This window comes from Peromyscus maniculatus, chromosome 4 (genome assembly GCF_049852395.1).
Source record: "Peromyscus maniculatus bairdii isolate BWxNUB_F1_BW_parent chromosome 4, HU_Pman_BW_mat_3.1, whole genome shotgun sequence".
Lineage (NCBI taxonomy): Eukaryota > Metazoa > Chordata > Mammalia > Rodentia > Cricetidae > Peromyscus > Peromyscus maniculatus.
Genome location: NC_134855.1, coordinates 85,436,268 through 85,455,617, shown reverse-complemented (window position 1 = coordinate 85,455,617; position 19,350 = coordinate 85,436,268). Strand labels below are relative to the sequence as shown.

The window sequence follows — 19,350 nt, the reverse complement described above, 5'->3', positions numbered from 1 at the left end:
TTCTCAAAACCCGGTTATAAGGTAAGTAACATCCTGTTCAATGATGTGCTATGCTGCCTCACCACAGGTCCCAAAGTAATAAGACCAGCTGACATCAGATGGAAACTTCCAGCACTATGAGTGAAAATAAACTGTTCTTTATAATTTGATCATTTCAAGCATTTCAGCTGCTCAGGAAGGTATAATTTATTGATCATTTTTGTTTTTTTTTCTTTTGAGACTGGTGATCATGTGGCTACAAGATAGTGAAGGATGATCTTGAACTGCGGAATCTCTCCTCTCTACCTCTGAATCACCAGAATTATAGGTTTGAGCTACTGTGCCCAGTTTAAATGGTGATGGAGATTAAAACTGGGCCTTAATGTATAGTAGGTGTGCACCCTTATATAACCACCTTCAGTTGCTTTGTACACTTCAACTGAAACAAGATAGGTGGAAGAGAGATGAAGACATAGGAAAGATCTAACGCATTCTAGAGAAATTTCATTGTCATAAATACTTCTCTGACGACTACTGGTAAAGAAAATGTCAGTGGAAGAGAAAAGATCAATGAAACCACTGAATGGAGACTACCTGAGGGCTTGACTGCCTTAAATATGAACACTTTCAACTGTAACAATTAGGTCTTGATAAGATGCATTTCCCAGGCCAGTAAGAAGGTAGAAGGTGCTTGCTGCCAAGCGTGATGACTACGTTAGAGTTCCCAGACCCAACTATGGGGGAAGGACAGTATCGATTCCTCAAAGTACTTTGCCATCCACACATCCACCATGGCACACTACATACATACATAAGACACACAAATACACATAATACTTTTTTTAAAGTTGGAAAAATGGATTTCACACAGCATAATCTATAATAAAACTTTACATAAATAACCATTTGGATATAAACAGAACTAGAAACTACAAACAATAATGGATACTAATATCTATAGCTTTGGATCTTTGTTGATTACATGGTATCTCCCACTTCCACTTTACCACTCCCTATTTAATATATTCTCTATTTTCCAGAAATTCTGCAGATCACAAAAGTAGAACCCCATGTGTTTGATGAACGTCATCTCAATTCTAAACATTTTCGATGTTGAAGTACTTTCAAGAGCAAAGTGGGCTGAGGAGGCATCTTAGTACTATATGGAATATACTCTTCATGCTAATGACCTTGGTTCTTATTAGGTAAGGTTTTACAGTGCCTGTAACCCTAGCTACTCAGGAGGTTGGGGTAAAAGGAACTGAAGTCAGGGCTGGCCACTGCTGCTTAGTGACTTCAAAGCCAACCTGGTTAACTTAATGAGATTATATCTTAAAATAAAGTCAAATAGCTAACAAAAGTTGCAAATCAAAGAAGTGCCGAGGAACAGAGATGTCTATAGATGAGATTTGTTGCCACATATGAAAATTATTCATGAACTTGGCTTTCTTTTAAACTTCAACTAGGAGTAATAGCCCAAAGGCCTGATACCTGGAAAACAGCATGAGAACGAGAAGATGCAGCATTTATGTCGGTGGGATGCTGTGTCCTGTTTCTGTTTCCATTGTCTAGTAGCTGTAATATTTCCTCTGAGGATTTGGGCTAGGAGTTCAAATAGAAAAGAAATATTTAGTAATCTATCTCTATATATTTCAACTAACTTTTATTTATTTAAGTGCCAGGGACTTAAACCCAAGGATGAACATAAGGAAAGTGTTCAACCAATGAGCTAGATCCCAGACCCTCAGTAAACTTACTCAACAAACAATAGTCTGAAAGGTAAAAGAAAATGTTTTCTATGAATTTATCCTTAATAAATATGGACTATGTATCATTTGTTTAGTACTTAGTGCTACATAAGGAGTAAGAGGTAAAGTCTAGTTTCTGAGTTAAAAATATAAACGTATTTAACAGAATAATAAATTTTCAGTAAGAATTTTAGCAGGAAAAGTATCCCTCAAATATTTCATAAGAAAATGAAACAAGAATATTCAATAAAAGGCAGAATGAGGCCATCCTCAGTTCTGGTCTCCATTCTGATAGTAACTTTGTGACCTTGGCCTTAGGGCCTTAGATACTTTGTAATTCACTTCAGTCTTATATTTCATTAGCTTGTTTGTTTTTCAAACACAGTGGAGTTGAACTAATAGCTGGTAGAAATGGAATCTGCAGATTTGCTATTCTAACGGATAGATTCATAAAACATTCATAAACATACCTGGTGTAAAGTGAGACCCTGAACAACCACTCCTTTTTGGGCATCTTCCCGGACAGCAAGTGGCCCCGAATTTGTCAAAAGGTCACGAATTTGTTCATTATATACCTTATAATAAAAAGAACCACAATAACAGGGATGTCTAAGTAACTAATTATCTCACATGCACATAGCCAACTGAAGGTCTACAACCCCAGATTTTGATCACATCAGTTTACAACTGAATAGTAAAGATGGAGTTATTATACTCTCACCCACTAATTCTTGATTTGACAACTCTGACAAAATAAAGGTAAGCCAGCTTTCTTATCTCTGCAAAACACACCAATTTCAGAGATTAAATGTTAAACAAAAACCCAGTCAGAAACAGGTACATTTATGTGATCTTTTTGCTTGTGCTCTAACAAATAAAGCTTGCCTGAAGATCAGAGGGTGGGCCTAGCCACTAGTTAATCATAGAGGCCAGGCAGTGATGGCACATACCTTTAATCTCAGCATTTGGGAGGAAGCAGGAAGTTCAGGAGTTCAAGACCACCCTGAGCTACACGAGACTGGTCTAGTCTAAAAGAGAAACAGAGCTAGGCGCAGAGGCTCACACCTTTAATCCCAGCATTTGGGATCTCATGGCTTTGATTCTAGAACTTGGGAGGTATATGCCTTTAATCCCAGCATTAGAGAGGTAAAGACAGGAAGTGATATGGCTGGGGCCGAGAGAGGAAATTAAAGCAGGAGTAGACAGGAGCTCAGCTAGAGGTGACTGTGCCTGGCTCCCTTACTTCTCTGATCTTTTAGCATTTACCCCGATATCAAACTCCAGGTTTCTATTACTAAGATCAATTAGAATCTGTGCTACATATTTATGTCATTTACTCCTTCAATTTCAGTCTAACATACAATTAGTAATAGACTCTCTCATCTGATTGTAGAGCTACTAAGACCCTGAGTGGTTTTGCTCAGGGTTATAAAATTAACAGCAGAATAAGGATTGAAGCTTGGCCGTTCTTTACGGTCTCCATTGAACACCCATCTTAATTTTCTATCTGCAGGATCATGTAAAAGAGACTTGTACAAACAATAATTAGAAATAGTATGACTGACTTCATTTTATGGATCTAGTAAAGGCACAAAATTCAGCATCTGCTAACAGATTGATAAACAAGACTTCTGAAAAAAATTAAGAAAAATCAGAATATCAGGCCTTTAAAAACGTTTTTTTCTGGGCTGGTGATAGGGCTCTTGGTAGAGCATTCTGCATTATTAAGATGCACGACATTTTAGGTAGATTCTAAGCATGGGAAAAAATGCACATCCAAACCCTTACAAAATGGCATAGTAGGTGTGTACATATATCATCATTTCCTTTCATGTTCTAGTAGTCTACAGTAATTTTTCTTTTTTTGGTATGTCTCTACATTCAATAATAAAATCGTTCTAAAAATGTAATAACCTTAGGTGAGTAGATACTTTTCTTTTAGATCTTTTTTTTTCTAATATATAGCAGTTACTCTTGACTGCTTCTCCATCCTTACCTGCTTTAACCAACCATGAAAAATGAGTACTCAAGGTGATCTATGAAAGCCAGTTACCTGGAGAATTTATTTTTTAAAGATTTAGTTACTTTATTATTTTGTGTGTATAAGTGTTTCGCCTGCATGTATGTCTATGCGCCACATGGGTGCTGGAACAAAAACCGGTTCCTTTGCAAGAATAAGTGCTCTTAACCACTGAGCCAACTCTCTAGCCCTTACCTGGTGATTTTAACAAGCTTAAATTCCTTGGCTGTAACCAAGGAGTGAAGTGTAGCCAGACCTATTTCTAGAATGTAACAGAAAAAAAATCTTGGTACATGCCCTTAATGATCAAGATCCAATAAGAGAAATACTCTGACACTAGAAAATAAATGCTTAATTAACATTTCCAGTGAAGTCAGGGGTTTCTAAATACTACCTGAGTAAACAATTCCTGTCTGCACCTTAGTTGTCATTTGTCGAATATCAGCTACTCTTATGAGTCCTCAAAGAATGATGAAGTATAACAAAAGGGTAGTGGCAGCTGAAAGCAACTTCGGCTGACCAGATCTTCACAATATGAGCACACAAACAGGAATCACAAATATGTATGTGCTGACATACTTCCATAATCCCAACCTAAAGAAGGCTGAGGCAGAGGATCATGAGTTCACGGCCAGGTTACATGAAATCTATCCTAAAATGTGTTTAAGATGGGTCAAAGTACACACCAAGAAAACTTGATGACCAAAGTTATATCCTGCACCACTCTTTACCTCACACTCTTTCCAAGGCTCAGAGAAGAGAGGGTGGACAATTAAGGAAATAGCATCTTGTAGACACAACAGGACAGATGTACATATGAATTCAGGGACTGTGACAGCATTCACAAGACCTGTACAAGCTCAAGATGGATAAAACTCTCAGCATTTAGCTGAGTAAGTGGACACAAGGGCCCACCCTTGCACAAGAAGCTATTCACAAATGATAGCTGCCGGGAAAGGGAAAACCATTTTTCTTTAATGGAGTGACACTGGGTATACCAACTACACACTAGAGCAGGTCCATGCTCAGAAGTAATTCGTACTCCATGTTTTTAGTGGCATTTTCTTTTTTTAAAAGAGAAAGAACATGAAATTGCGTGGATAGGGAGAGGGGAAAATCTGGAAAGAGTTGTGGGATATGAAATATAAAATATACTGTATGAAAACCTAATTTAAAAAAGCACCAGATGCATTTGTGTGCATGTATAATGCCAGCACTCGTAAGGGGAGACAGGAAGCAGGGCCTGGAAGGCCAAAATCCAGATAGCCTGACATAAGAGAGATCCTGCTTTAACAAGGTGTTAAGATAGAACCAACTCCTAAAAGATGTCTTCTGATCTCCACATCCATGCCTGCAATCACATACACATAAAAATTATTTTTAAAAAAAAGTTCTCATCCCCTAAATCACAGAAAGTGCCTATAATCTACTGACTATTAAATAACCCATGATTCTGTGATTGTAACAAAGGGAAAAGCTTTCCTTACAGTAAATGCTAAGGAATAAACACAAAAAAATGTTGGTGTCTAAAGATCACCACCATCTATAATTTATTCAAATATGAATAATCAACAAACCCTGCAAATTCCAGGATAATGAAATTTATAAAAGTTAACATTGCCAATACTGGGACCAATCAACTACCTAAGTGAGTTGATATGAAGTAGGAAGCACTCAATACTACTTCTGTGGTGTGTCTGCCAGCATATAAAGCAACTCTAATAGAAACAAATACAAACTGAGGGATTTACGGCAGTGTCAGAAAATACAAAGAAAACACAGAAACTGCTCATTAAAAGAGACCAAAGCAAATGTAATACATGATCTGGAAGGCTTTCAGGAAAAGGCATTAGTAATATAATTAGCAAAAATGCATTAAGGTTCATAGAGTAGACAGTGATAATCACTGTTAACTTGCCGATTTTGAGAAACATTCAGTGACTGTTTAAAATTTTCCTAGTTCACCAAATTTATACCTTAAGCAGTCCCAAATAATAAATGTACACACAACAGAGGTTGAACTGCAGGTGTAAAATTTTAACATATAGGACATCTCAGTGAAGGTCATCTGGAGGTTCTTTCTATAAATTATTTTTGCGATGTCTCTGTGGTGATATATTGTGTACCCTAATAAAATATGCCTGAAGATCAGAGGAGAGGGAAAAAAAGCCACTAGATTAAACAGAGGCCAGACAGTGGCAGCACACACCTTTAATCCTAGCACTCATCAGGCAGAGATCTGTTTGGATCTCTGTGATTTCAAAGCCACCCTAGACTACACAAGACTGACTCAGTCTTGGAGAGAAACAGAGCCAGACAGTGGTGGCAGCACTTGAGATCTCATGCCTTTGCTTGGGAAGCACACATGCCTTTAATCCCAGGAAGTGATATGGCTGGGCGGAGAAAGGTGTATAAGGTACAAGGAGATAGGAACTAAAGGTTTTTCGGCAGAAACATCCCTTTCAGCTAGAAGCCCTTTGGGCTGGAGCTCTTTCAGGCTCAGGAGTTGAGGTGAGAGGAGGTAGCTGTGGCTTGCTCTGCTTCTTTGATCTCTTTTAGCTTTTACCCCAATATCAGGATCCCAGGATTTTTATTATAAGACGTCTCTATAATTTAAATTAAATTAAGAGTAAGATCATGAAAATGTGCATGATTAGGAATGTAATGATTGCAAACATTGGCAAGAAGATTCCTGCATAAAATAGTTTGAATGGACCATTGAGTTTTCTCAGATAATGATTAACATTGAGGTTAGTGACAACTTACCTCCAGATAAGACACTGCAGTACTACACACTTTCTCCTCTTTAATCTCATCCATGGATTTGAAAAGGTGTAACATTGTTAGGTACATTACTCCAGGTTCAGCAGCTGATCCTAGCATTGTGTGAGTCTTCCCAGCTCCAGTGGCACCATATGCAAGTACTGAGTTTTTAATGAAAGGGGTGAGATCAGTGCTCATTGTTACAACATAGTCTAGGGGCTAGTTCTAACTGGTCATCCTGAAGAGTAACTTTAAATCCAATAGGTATCACCTTTAGCACTAATGTAATTTTGTGCCTCCCACACTGTCACAGGCAGAAACATCTATTTTCTTATTTGCCATCAGAATATGTTATCTATCCACATCCCTCCTTTGCAGCATGACCACTCTGCCTCTACCAAGGCAGAGAGTGTATCCTTGTGCTTTAGCAAATAACATAAAGCAAAGCAGGTATACACTTGTTGAGCTAAATGAATTCCACAAAGGCGATTTATAAAATTGCTGTTTTAGGCAAATTACTTATTTGCACAATTCTATCCAGTACTATATAGAAGCCATGCATTTCTTCAAATATAAAAGAAATTGATGGAGTTACAAATGCAAACACCCAATACCATATTCAATTCTCATATATTAATAACCGATAATTTTTGGAATGAATTAAGCTGCTGTTTTACTTTAGCTTATGAAAGAAGTCTTAAGGCAGCTAAATAACATAAAGCCAGAGAGAAACTGAAGGAATAGTATTGACAGGGATCCTTTTTTTTTTTTTAAATACAAGGAGGGGGGGATCTCCAGAACATCTGGATATATGTTAGAATCAGCAGTTCTGACCAATAAACATCATTGTGTTCTTGATCAAAGATGAGGGTTAATTTTCTGTGACAAAAGTGAGTAAAACAGTCTTAGTGAAACATGTTATAGCATGGAATATGTTGTAGAAAACACCACAAAAACTGACAATTATAAAAATGAGAAACAAGTAAGCTATTATTATAACACTGAACTAACTGGTCTTTTCTGAAAGACTAAGTACAGGCTCCCCAAAGTACAAAGTACAAGGAATGCTTCTTGGGCCAAAGAGCTGCTAAAACAGCACACAATTCTCAGGCTCATGCAGCTTTAACCTTTTTAAACTAAGCTACCTTAGAGATGGTGCTGTAAAGAAACTCAAGTGCTCAGCACTGGCAGGCTGTCTGAGAGGGGCAGATGACCGGCAGAGGCCAACGGTGGTGGACACAACTTGTCAGTATAAATGGTGAGAAATCTGGCATCAATTAGAAGCATATGGCTTAATAAAACTGCAAAGACTGTTTACAGGGGCAATGGCAAGAACTTTCTTCTCAAGGAAGAGAGTTTCATAAAAGATAAGCTGCATATGATGACTACATTTCAAAGAAAGCCTGCACTTCAATCCAGTCTACTGGTCTTAAAACTGCTGGAATGCTTATACCTTGAACTTGATTGTATTTACAAGAATAAAACTGAAGCTAGACAGCAAAACTAGATTTCAAACTGAAACAATTACCTGTGCAATTATATCCATTCAGAAAACTATGAAGAATCGGCTTGGTAGTATGTTCAAAAACTTCTGTTTGAGTTGATGTTTCATCAAAAACAGCATCAAATACAAACTTAAGATCTTTATTTGGTCTTTTGGTAATATCAAAATTTGTAGTTTTCTTTTTGTGAAAAAAACTGACTTCTTCTTGTTTTGGATCAAAAACGAGTATATGTTTATCAACAACATGGACCACTTTATGGAAAGCGACTGCCTTTTCTTTTGTGTTCTCAGGTCGCACACGAACAACTACTTTCATGTGGTGACATAAATCTTCCTCAGAAACAGACATTTTCAGGAACCTAGCTGCTGCTTACATGGATGCCTAGGTAGTTCTCTGAAATTAAATAGGAAAAAGTCACTATTAGTTTTACTTAAAACTGGCATGTAATAGACATTTAAAAGGTAATGTTTATGTTCCATTTACCTACAAAATGTATTATATACACATATATATGTATATATATTGTTCTACAAACTTAAACATCCCCCCCCCCAAACAGCACACATGTACACAAAAGCATATTAAGAATTTCTTGAAATATTTATTAATCAAGCTCTTGGGCATAAGCTTAAACTCAAATATTAGTGCTGATTCACTTATGATTTGATTTTCACAATGGCTCTTGCACAGTTTTTAGGTTGGATCATGAAGATGAGCAGGATTTTTCTGAATCATATCAGGGTAATAATGGAAATTTTAGCTTGGGAACTCCTTTTAATAAAAGTGATCTTGTCTGTAGGCCTCTGGGTAGTGGAAGGTGATGCATCCAGGCTGTCTGTCTCTACCTGCATCTCAGAGATAGGGTGGGTTAGTTCTTAGGTTGCACTAGCTAGCCAGCCCATGTCTGAAGAGGAGAGAAATAGTATACACTACTTATGCATTCAGAGGTCCTAGTCTCCGATCTCTTAATGACATGCAAATTTAAAGAACCTCAGTAAATGCATAAAGTGTGATTGAACTTTATGACAGTCTCACAGGAACAAAAGGAGACTGATAAAGAACAATAGTTTGACAAGTTCAACCAGCCACAAACAATATAGAGTGGAGAAGCCATGACACTTTCACTTCTGCAAAATGCACACACATGCTTGAGTATATACACACACACTTTTACACTCCCTTGCCCCAAACAACATTTAAGGAGGGACTATTTCTCCTGCTTGAAGCATTCCTTGTATTTCTCTGTGTAGCACTGAGGTCTTGTGGCCTTTCCCTTATTAGCATGTCTCTTGTTATGTCCTTGTTTAGGCAGTTCATGCCCAATTCATGTTTAGGCAGTCATGACTGTGAGGCCTTACAGGTGGAGCTGACATTATTAAGACACACAATCTCACAACAAACCCCTTGACCCCCTGGCTTACTTCTAGAACTTAGAAAGCTGAGTAAGAAGGATAGCTTGAGTTCTAGGCTAGCCTGGGTTCAAGACTGAAGAAATGGCTGGGCATGGTGGTGCACTTTTAATACCAGAACTTGGGAGGCAGAAGCAGGCAGATCTTGGTGAGTTTGAGGCTAGTTTGTTGTATAAAGTGAGATCCAGTCAACTAGGGCTACGTAGACACTGCTTAAAAAAATAAAAAAATCCCACTGGGTGGTGGTGACATACACATTTAATCTCAGCGCTTGGGAGGCAGAGGCTGGTGGACCTCTGAGCTCCAGGCCAGTCAGGTCTCTACAGTGAGTTCCAGGATAGCCAGAAATCTTGTCTAGAAGGCCAACCTCCCCAACCCCCCACATAAAAAAAATAATCCCTGAAGAGAGCTTGAGAGAGGTGAGACACTTGGACCTGTTGGGTTCCAGTCAGTGAGCTGCAGGTGAGAGGTCAAGTCTTTGTTGTCCATTTCTTCAGTTAGCAAACCCTTTAGCAATGCATCAGAGTACACCTGCATGAGACTGGGTGTGTGGTGCCTGTGCGATCAAGTGTTTGCCTCTGATGCTTCGTCAAGTGCCTGCTTTGTCCTTACTACTACCATTCAAGTTACAGTCTCAGCCTGTACTCTGAAAGTAGGCAAAGAAAACTACCATACTAAGTCTTTACTAGAGTCTATGCTAAGAAAATACTTCCAAATATTTTCATTACCAGGAAATAAATGTGAGATCAATTTATTACTTAGATCATCAATTTGCTCAGCCAACAAAGGATATATGCCAAAGTTATAGTGAACTCCATAAATGTATTTCACTAGTACCTGTTAATTAACAACAACAAAACTGGGAAACACTACCAGTTGAATAAAGATTTGAAGGTGTAAAAATTACTATGTAGAGACTCTGAGATATACTTTCACACAGGGAAAAAAAAGGCTAATGGAACAAATGCTAGGATGGCATTGGGTGTGTTAGCTAGAATGAAGTGAATATTTTCAATTTCAGGGTTAAATAACTGAGGTATACACTCTGAACAAAATGCTTGACTAGGTCTTGGACTATGTACAGATAAGATAATATGAAATAACTCGATCAACAAGAGGGAAACCATGCCTGGTACTGAAAGCCTAACCAACTACCCAGGACTAGTGAAGTCATGGGCCTTGGGGGAGAACCTATAATCGCTTTACTAAACCAGCATAATCCCTAACTGCATTATAAATATTTGTCCTTATACCCACAAGTAAGTGCAGTCCTCACCCTTGATCTCTTTGCGACAGATGATGACCACTACAAAACACTACAACCAATCAAAATGTAGATAAACAATTACTGCACTGAAGGCACAGGGATCACTAAGGAAGAGTGTGCAGTGAGATTGTGTCTCCTAGGAATATTAGAAACTACACCCATAAAGCCTTACCAACATGACTACCTAAACATTAGCCAAACAAGGATCAGAATGAAGTTATGCTAAAGCCCAGCAGGCCTCACCCCTGCACAGAAAACTCCAGGCAACTAAGAATAAATGCATGAGCTCAGTGTCTCCTTTCATGTGGATTCTGAGCATCAAATTCAGGTCTTCAGACATGGCAGCAAGTACCTCTACCTGCAAAGCCACCTTACTGGCCCACACACGTATTTCAGGTGGCAAGTCCAAAAGTCTGTGATAGTAACAACCTTGTGAAGGGGAGGCTAATGGAGCTGCAAGGCTAGGTTTTGGCGTGGTCAATTTAATTAAATCATTTATTTCCTTTGTAACTGTTTAGTTTCAAATGCCTGGATGTAATTTTATCTGTAGAGCCTAAAGAATGCTCAAGGGACTCTTTGCTTTCTTGTGCTCCAGCTAGAGAACAAAGAGGAATAGGAAATAAGATCAATCTTTCTGAAAATCTGTAACAGGTTGAGACACAAAGTTACATCTGACATTATTCTTCTTAAGCTCCTTTAAGAGACTGTCAGACTTCTTCCAAAAATGTTACTTGAATAACATTGACTGCCTTTTAAAAAACCCACAGACATTCCCAATTAGTTTCAAACTCAGATGCAAACTCTTTAGACTTTATTAAGGATTTTGAAAGCTTGGCCTCAACCTTACCTAGTTTTATCCTTTTAGACAATGAAAGATCATATTTTTAAAGAATCACACATTTCCCTAATTTCTGAAAACAAGAATGCAAAGAAAACTGTCTTCCCTCCATACTAGTCACTGAACCCAAGACCTATGCTCTCCCATAGAGCTCTACTCAGGATCAATTTTTCTTAATAAAATATCTAGGGCAGATAAAATAATCAACATGTAAATACCCAGGCCCTGTGACACACCTGTAGTTATAGTCTCTGAGGAAGCTGAGGGAGTGCAGATTAAACCCAGGAAATGGACACCAGCGTCCATAACAAAGAGACCACTGACTCAATGAGAAATACATTTAACACATTTTAAAAATGTGAGTATTTCATACATGTATGTAATGTATTTTGATCAACCTTACCTGTAACTCCCTCATGTATCCCCATCATTTTTGCTCAAAACATCTGAGTCCAGAAATATGTGTGTGTGTATATATATATATATATATATATATATATATATATATATATATATATTTAAACTTATTATATTCTATTTACTGCACGTGCATGTGTGTTGTATGTGTCTGTGGGCGTGTGTACAACATCATGCACGTGGAGGTCAGAGGCTAGGTTGTGTCAATTCTCTCTTACCACCTGGATCCCAGAAATGTGCCTTTACCACACTGAGCCATGTCACTGGCCCCAGAAATGTATCCCCCCTTCCTTTTTTTTTTTTGGTGTGTGTGGTTTTTCAAGACAGGGTTTCTCTGTGTAGCCCTGGCTGTCCTGGAACTTGCTTTGTAGACCAGGCTGGCCTCAAACTTGGAGATCTACCTGCCTCTGCCTCCCAAGTGTTGGGGTTAAAGGCATGCGCCACTACCACTGGGCTCAGAAATATATTTCTTAAAGGTAAAAAATAGTTCAAGATACTGATGTCTTCAGAAATTAATGACATTATTCCTACAGTAAAGTGATGCTTTCTTTTTCTAACATGGGTAACTAAGAGATTAGTATCTAGTTGATTCTGTATCAAGTGCAGACCATGTTTAATATGAAACATTTATTGTTTTTTCTCTGTGGAATAAGATGCTCTGAGAATAGTGGTATCATTCTGATAAATTTTGTCATATTTAGTCTTAATTGGTATTTCCTTAAAATAGAATCAACAGAGCCAGTTGTAAGACTTCTTTGGTAGGAATGGAATAAGAGCAGGAGTGGATGGTGGCGGGAGAGGGGGGTAGATGGGAGGTTGGGAGAGGGAACAAGAGGAGAGGAGGGAAGTGAAACTGTGAAATAAATTTAAAATTTTTTTTAAAAAGTCTATAGTGCACCATAGGATCCATTCCAAAACGAGTGGGCATAAAAGAGAATAATGAAGAGGTGATAGATGGTAATATTTAAACTCAGGATTAGACTAGATGGCATTTAAGAGCCTTTCTTGTTCCAAAATTGTACAATTATTCTGTATGTTAAGAGAAACGAGAAAAAAAATGCTGAGGTGATAGCAAATGGGATTGCTGTTTTATACCTCTACAATTCTCAAATATATCATCAATAATCAAATTCATAAACCTATATAAATTACATAGAAGCCAAAAGGTGCTTTACTCATGGACAGGCCCTGACAAGTTTTCTCATAAAAATTAAATTATATACTTGCTTTTAAAAAATTTAAAGACACTTAGCTTGTCTTAAGGATTATACTTTCAAGATATTTTATTATACATATATTATGTAATGACTGCAGCAATAAATTAATAATCTATTGTTATGCATCCCTCATGCTGTGCTGTTAGATACTGTGAATTGTAAGTTAGTTTGTGTATTTGGATTAGTATTTACATATTTCCTCACTCCTCACTAAGTAGTAAATACTGCTTTATTCTTCTGTTGTGCTTTCCTGGAAACCCCAGGGCTTAGCAGGAGAATTTCATTTACTAAAGCAGGAGTGAATTATGAAATGTAACTGTTGATTTTTTAAAATCTTCTAATATCACACAGTAACTATTCTTAACAAATATGATATAAATACTTGGATTAGGTCATTATGGTGATAACTAGCAATAGGGATGATAACATGAGCTACTCTCTGCCAACAATTATAGCAAACATTTCATATTCATGTCATTCAACCATCATAATAATCATGCAAGTTTTGTTTACAACATAGGAACTTAGTAGTTTTTCCAAATGTTTTTACTAATGAGACGGAAAGTGGACCCAGGTCCAAATCCAAATGCCGTGACTAAGAAACAGAAAAGACTGCTTCCAAACAGGGATACAGTAGTAGAATGACATAGAATTCTGTCAAGCTCAAGAAGAAAATCCTGACTCAACACTATTTAGAAGAGGAAACCCCCCTCATTTAAAGTTCCTATCCAGCTTAAACCTTTCTGTACATTAACTTTAGCGTTAAAGCCACTGATTTCACTAACAAACATCAGGGCAGAATGACAAGTTGCCACGGAGGGAAGATCAGCGCTGATAGTGGGCTATGTTTTTTTTTTTTCTATTGCTTTTCATAGCATTAACAGCATAAGGCCACTTAATTGTGTCTTTATTGATTTGAGGTATAACTATAGTGGGACAAGATGCTCTTTAAAATGAAAAACCTTACATACCTGTACTGGTTCAATAATGAGAATACCTCTCATGGCAAATTATTTTTGTCTACTTAAATAGTTCTTACAAGATACTGAATTTAATAGCAAGTACTGTTTATGATCTCCGTGGAATTCATATTCCCTAACACCAAATTTAAAGAAAATTCCCCAAAACCCAAGGTGGGACCTGGGCGAGGTGGAATGACAACACGAAGAATATTAGTTCTAGTCCACTAATCCCTTTTCATGTTATAATGAGCAAGCCTTGGCTTCTTTGTAAGGGCAAGGCCAAAGAGCTCCTCTAGGAAGGGTGGCAAAAACAGCAGAATGTGGGGCTGCTTCTTGCTGTCTCCAGGCACTTTCATCTTTCTTTGTGATCTCCAGCCGTACAGGTGGGCAGTCAGGCCCGGTCTTGCCCGATGCTACAACTGTGCTCCAGACTGACCAGAGAGCCTCTCGGCACAAAAGCTCCTCGCTTGACAGTAAAAACACAGGAGTCGCACACTCACGTGTCCATCTCAGGGAGGATACTCCGAATTTGGAATCCGGAAGGAACCAACACACTCCAAGAGGCTGGACTGTCAGAGCCCTTAGTCCGAGGCCGGGAAAGGGGCCAGCTACCCTTTAAAGGGGCCTGCTTCCTCTCTGTGCTCAAAGGCGAAGCCCGGGACCTCGGAGTTGGGAACGGGGGTGGGGGCCGAACCCTCAGACAGCAGCTCGGGGTCCTCCCAGCCGCAGCACCAAGGGGACCCTAGTCCCGCACTTCCCGCCTAAAGCTACTTTCTCCGCAGACCTGGCCGCTGACGCCGGATCCTCCCCTCCGGCGGCTGAGAGTCCACCCGCGCGTCCCCAGGCAAGGCGCCCACCTCACTCACCTAGAAGAAGCGTCCGCGGCCACTTGGCAGAGTCGGCTTCCAGGCGCTCCAAGTGCAGCCACAAATTCAAACCCAAGCCAGATGGCTCAGCTGCCCTTGCCATTGGCTGCCGTTCTGGTGACGTCACCACGCCGGACGTTGCCCCGGCGTCTCGTAGTTTGGCGCCAGAGGCTGGGCCTCACAGGCTGGAGGGGGAAGCTGCTTTGCTGGGCGTCGCCGTGGCAACGCGCGCGCGGTCGTTTCCGGGAGCCCTGGCTGAGGTGGGCGGAGCTAGGGCGGAGGTGCAAGTGGGAAGCAGTCACCTGGGATCCTTAGTGTGGTCGCAGACCTTGGGTGTGGTGCTTTCTGGCCTTGGGTAGGGTGTTTCTCGTGGGGGGGAAAGGCGGGGTCTGTGGGCGTGTTTAAGGGTTTGAGTTATTTTGTTCTTTTTCCCTTTCTGATTACTCAGGCTTCCAAAGGTTAGGTTTCATGCTCTGGAAGGTATGGGGCCTCTACCTGAATTAATTTTAAGTTCAAGTCTTGTGGCTCCAGGTCGCAAGTCTCCTTGTCAGGGCTTCCCGGCCTGTTCCCGTTAGGACTGACTGAAAATATTTGGTATTTGGCGGCTTTTTACGTGCTCCAAGGATGACAGGACATAATAAAATCCCTTAATGATACTGGCTTAGTACATTATTCAACCAGGTGATTATTGTTTCAGATTGCACTATTTCTGAATGTATACTTTAGGAAGAAAAATGCATGGGAACATGGGAAATATTTTTCCTAAGATAACTCATTTTTCATTTGGCAGAATACTTTATATTTGTATTGTTGGCTAGGAAAGCCTTCTATCAGTGAGTTGACATCCTCAGCCCTTCAGATAAATTTAGTATTCTGATCTTAGTTTCATTGCTGTTGTTTATATGACTATCCATTTATTTAGCAATTATTACTTGCAGATTTTAGGAACACATTAGTACACAATGAAGTCAACATCCCTGCCCTCCTGGAGTTTAGATTCCAGTTGATTGAATATCACTGTAAAATTATGGATGTTTCAGTGTATTGCTCTATCCATCCATTCATCCATCCATCCATCGATTTTATATTTTGAGACAGGCTCTTGCTAGGTAGCGTTGGCTGGCCTGGAACTTGCTATGTAGATAAAGAACTCACAGAGATCTGCCTGTCTCTGCCTCCCAAGTGCTGGGGTTAAAGGCTTGGGCCACCATACCAAGATATGCAGGGTAGTATTGGAATTTTGTGTTGAAAGCTCACAGATCATGGACAGTTCCTATTTCTATTGAAGAAAATCAGGAGCATTGCAAACTTTTTTTTTTTTGTTTTTTTGTTTTTTGAGACAGGGTTTCTCTGTGTAGCTTTGTGCCTTTCCTGGAACTCACTCTGTAGGCTGGCCTCGAACTCACAGAGATCCGCCTGGCTCTGCCTCCCGAGTGCTGGGATTAAAGGTGTGTGCCACCACTGCCCAGTTGCATTGCAAACTTTATATCATGCATGTTCTGTGAATTTTTCTGAGCCCTAGATAGTCCAACAATACAGTGACTACTTATTTCTGGTTGAATTAAATGTACCAACTAATGACATCATTTGTGTTGCACTGGGTTTGGCAATAAAATTGAGAAGAGTTCATTTTATTTTAAATATCCCCTAACTATATAGTACTTGAACTTTGGTGTCCCAGGCATATTATTAACTCCTTACATACTATTTCACTTCATTCTCAAAACAGTCAGTAAGATGTAGACATGTTGTTTTGATTTTATTTTGAGAAAACTGAAGTTTTAGAAAAATCTCTATAAGAAAGTATTTGTCTTGGAAAATGAATTCAAAATTCAGCCATTTGTTTTTTTTTTTTAAAAAATACTTTCTATGTCAAGTGACTATAAAATGATATTTTAATCTAATTTGAAAATATGTTTATCTTGCCATCTTGTAAAATTATCTTGGTAAATGAATAAGATGCATAAATTTCATATATCAGTTTTTGTTTTTTTACATCCACACTGTATAGGCTTCTACCTAGCCCAAATACTATACATTTAATTTCAGCTCCGCATTGCACTTGCTTTATAGTTTTCCAATTATGAAATCTATACTCTTGAGGAATCCTACATTTGATTAAAACAGAGAGGTTTTGGCAATAGAATCAATGCCATTGTCGTGCAGTTGGCAACTCATGAGTTTGGCAGAAGTAATAACAGGACGAGAGAACCTCATGCTTTCTACCAAAATGAAAGACGGAAAAACAAAATTTCCAAACGTACAGAGCTAAGAAAGTTGAAATTTTCATCTTTGGTCCAATTTAGAAATTGGACGTTGTATGGAGCCATTACAAAATTAATGTGCTTTTATAGTCGACCGAAGAGAAAAGTGAAAGTTAAGTTTAAACTTGCGTCGAACATTAAATCATTTTGTTTTTAAACCGTTAAAGGTGTATTTAAACTTGGCAATGGTGAGATCTTATTTTCCTAGGGAGTCTTTTGGAAACCTTTGACCCACAACACCCTCTCACAGCAGGTGCTGGGAGCAGCGGAACGGAAGGCGGACAGACCTCAGTTGCTCAGACGGACTTGAGCCCATCAGTCCGTTCTTACAAGTTTCCCCCACCCCCGACCTAGGTGCATGCAAGTTCAGGTTCTTCTGCTTCTTAGCGTCGCGGCTGGCCCATCTTAGACGCTGACTGAGGACTCTACTTTCCTCAGGTGAGGGGAAGGTTGTGAGTGGCTAGTTCGGGGTTGGTGACGGTGTTTTCTCGGTGTAGGGGTTGTGGGGAGCGGATCCCCACCCTGCAAAGGAAGTAGAGTCCCCTCCCCCAACTTCCCCCGGTCTACTTGTCAGCCTGACTTTGAAGATTCCCAGCGTTCCCAATGCTCCCTTTGAAGATTGCCCTGGACGGACTGGAATCCTCTCTTTTCCACTTTTCTCTAAGGTCCCGCCAGCCTGCAGGTCCTGTTTCTAGCATTAGAATTACATTTGTAATATTTTCCTGTAGGGCAGATTAATGATAGTAACGGTTAGCAGTCCGAGTTTGTATTCCCACAATTAAAAGAGTAACCTGGCCAGTTTTGTGGTCTCCACAGCTTAAGGGAACATTGCCCGTGTGGAAAAGTTAAAAGGTTTACCTGCAATACATTGCAGGCTACTTTAGAGGCCAGGTTTACTGACTGGCAGTAAATTTAACAATCTTACGAGGTTGCAGAGGGATCTGGTTTCTCTGGTAGGAGACTGGGCTACAAAGACAGAATTCCCTTTGCAGTTTGCACTCCATAATTTTTAGGGCACTATCCCAACAGTGTGATACTACAAATAATCTAAAGACCACAAAGACTACGAATAATCCTTTATCTGCAATCCCTTCTCCATGTTTAGTTGTATGGAGCCATTTAGTTCATTAAAATAAAAATGTTCGAGCTGGGCGGTGGTGGTGCACGCCTTTAATCCCAGCATTTGGGAGGCAGAGGTAGGCAGATCTCTGAGTTCCAGGCCAACCTGGTGTACAGAGCGAGTTCTAGGGCTACAACGGGAAACCCTGTCACAAAAACAAACATAATTAGGCTTTACCTTGAACATAGTTGAATGAATGCATAAAATTTGAGTACAACAAAGAATAAAATGCCAGTGCAAACAATTTCACATTTTTTTTTTTTTGGTTTTTCGAGACAGGGTTTCTCTGTGCATCTATTTTTATTTGCTTTACTCACACATTTTGAGGTGTCCGTGTCGTCCCCCCCCCCCCCCCCAGACAGGGTTTCTCTGTGTAGCTTTGGTGCCTTTCTTGGAACTCACTTTGTAGCCTTCGCTGGCCTGCCTCGAACTCACAGAGATCTGCCTGCCTCTGCCTCCCGAGTGCTGGGATTAAAGGCCTACACCACCATCGCCGGGCTCTTTTGAGTTTTTTGTTTTTTGTTGGCAACATGCTTCCTTTAAAAAAAGAAGTCATGATCTGGACGTGGGGCCGGGGATATGGCTCAGTGATTAAGTGTGTGTACCCTGGAAGACCTTAGTTCAGTTCTCAGCCCTCACATCATTCTGCTCACCACAGCCTGTAACTCCAGCTTTGAGCCATACAATGCCTCTGGCCTCTAGTGGTGCCTGCATTCATGTGTATCCTCAAAGATAAAATAAGTTATTAAAACTGTCAGGACATAGAGTATAGGTTTTTAATTATTCCAGATTTCATTCTTTTGCTTAATGCATTGAGTGCCTTTTATTGGTGATCTAACAACACTGTTACTTCCAAGTAGAGCAAAGCCAAGATAGTTCCCTTTAAAAATAGAATTTGTGAGATACTGCATATACACATATACATAGTCCATGTAGTGTACCATCAAATTAAAGGTATACATTAAAATAGTTCCA

General features: G+C 39.5%; 2 protein-coding genes across 6 annotated transcripts in view; one reads left to right on the top strand and one right to left on the bottom strand.

Moving 5' to 3' along the window:
• The window catches only part of Kif18a (kinesin family member 18A), a 66,093-nt gene extending 50,887 nt beyond the window's left edge, over nt 1–15,206 (bottom strand). Inside the window, exons 1-5 of the mRNA XM_076570243.1 lie at nt 14,992–15,206; nt 8,039–8,408; nt 6,514–6,671; nt 2,198–2,302; nt 1,471–1,581 (exon numbers count right to left, since the gene is read on the bottom strand). Of these exons, the coding sequence (XP_076426358.1) occupies nt 1,471–1,581; nt 2,198–2,302; nt 6,514–6,671; nt 8,039–8,363 (699 nt within the window). The 5' untranslated portion in view covers nt 8,364–8,408; nt 14,992–15,206. The remainder of the gene's footprint in view (nt 1–1,470; nt 1,582–2,197; nt 2,303–6,513; nt 6,672–8,038; nt 8,409–14,991) is intronic.
• The window catches only part of Mettl15 (methyltransferase 15, mitochondrial 12S rRNA N4-cytidine), a 170,457-nt gene continuing 166,234 nt past the window's right edge, over nt 15,128–19,350 (top strand). For 2 of the 5 annotated variants that reach the window (XR_013050632.1, XM_076570245.1), the window contains exons 1-2: nt 15,152–15,251; nt 17,506–17,693. The gene's annotated coding sequence lies outside the window, so the exon portion shown is untranslated. Of the gene's footprint in view, nt 15,252–17,505; nt 17,694–19,350 lie in introns of all 5 variants that reach the window. The other 3 variants (XM_015999240.3, XM_015999237.3, XM_042275883.2) reach the window with 3 other exon arrangements.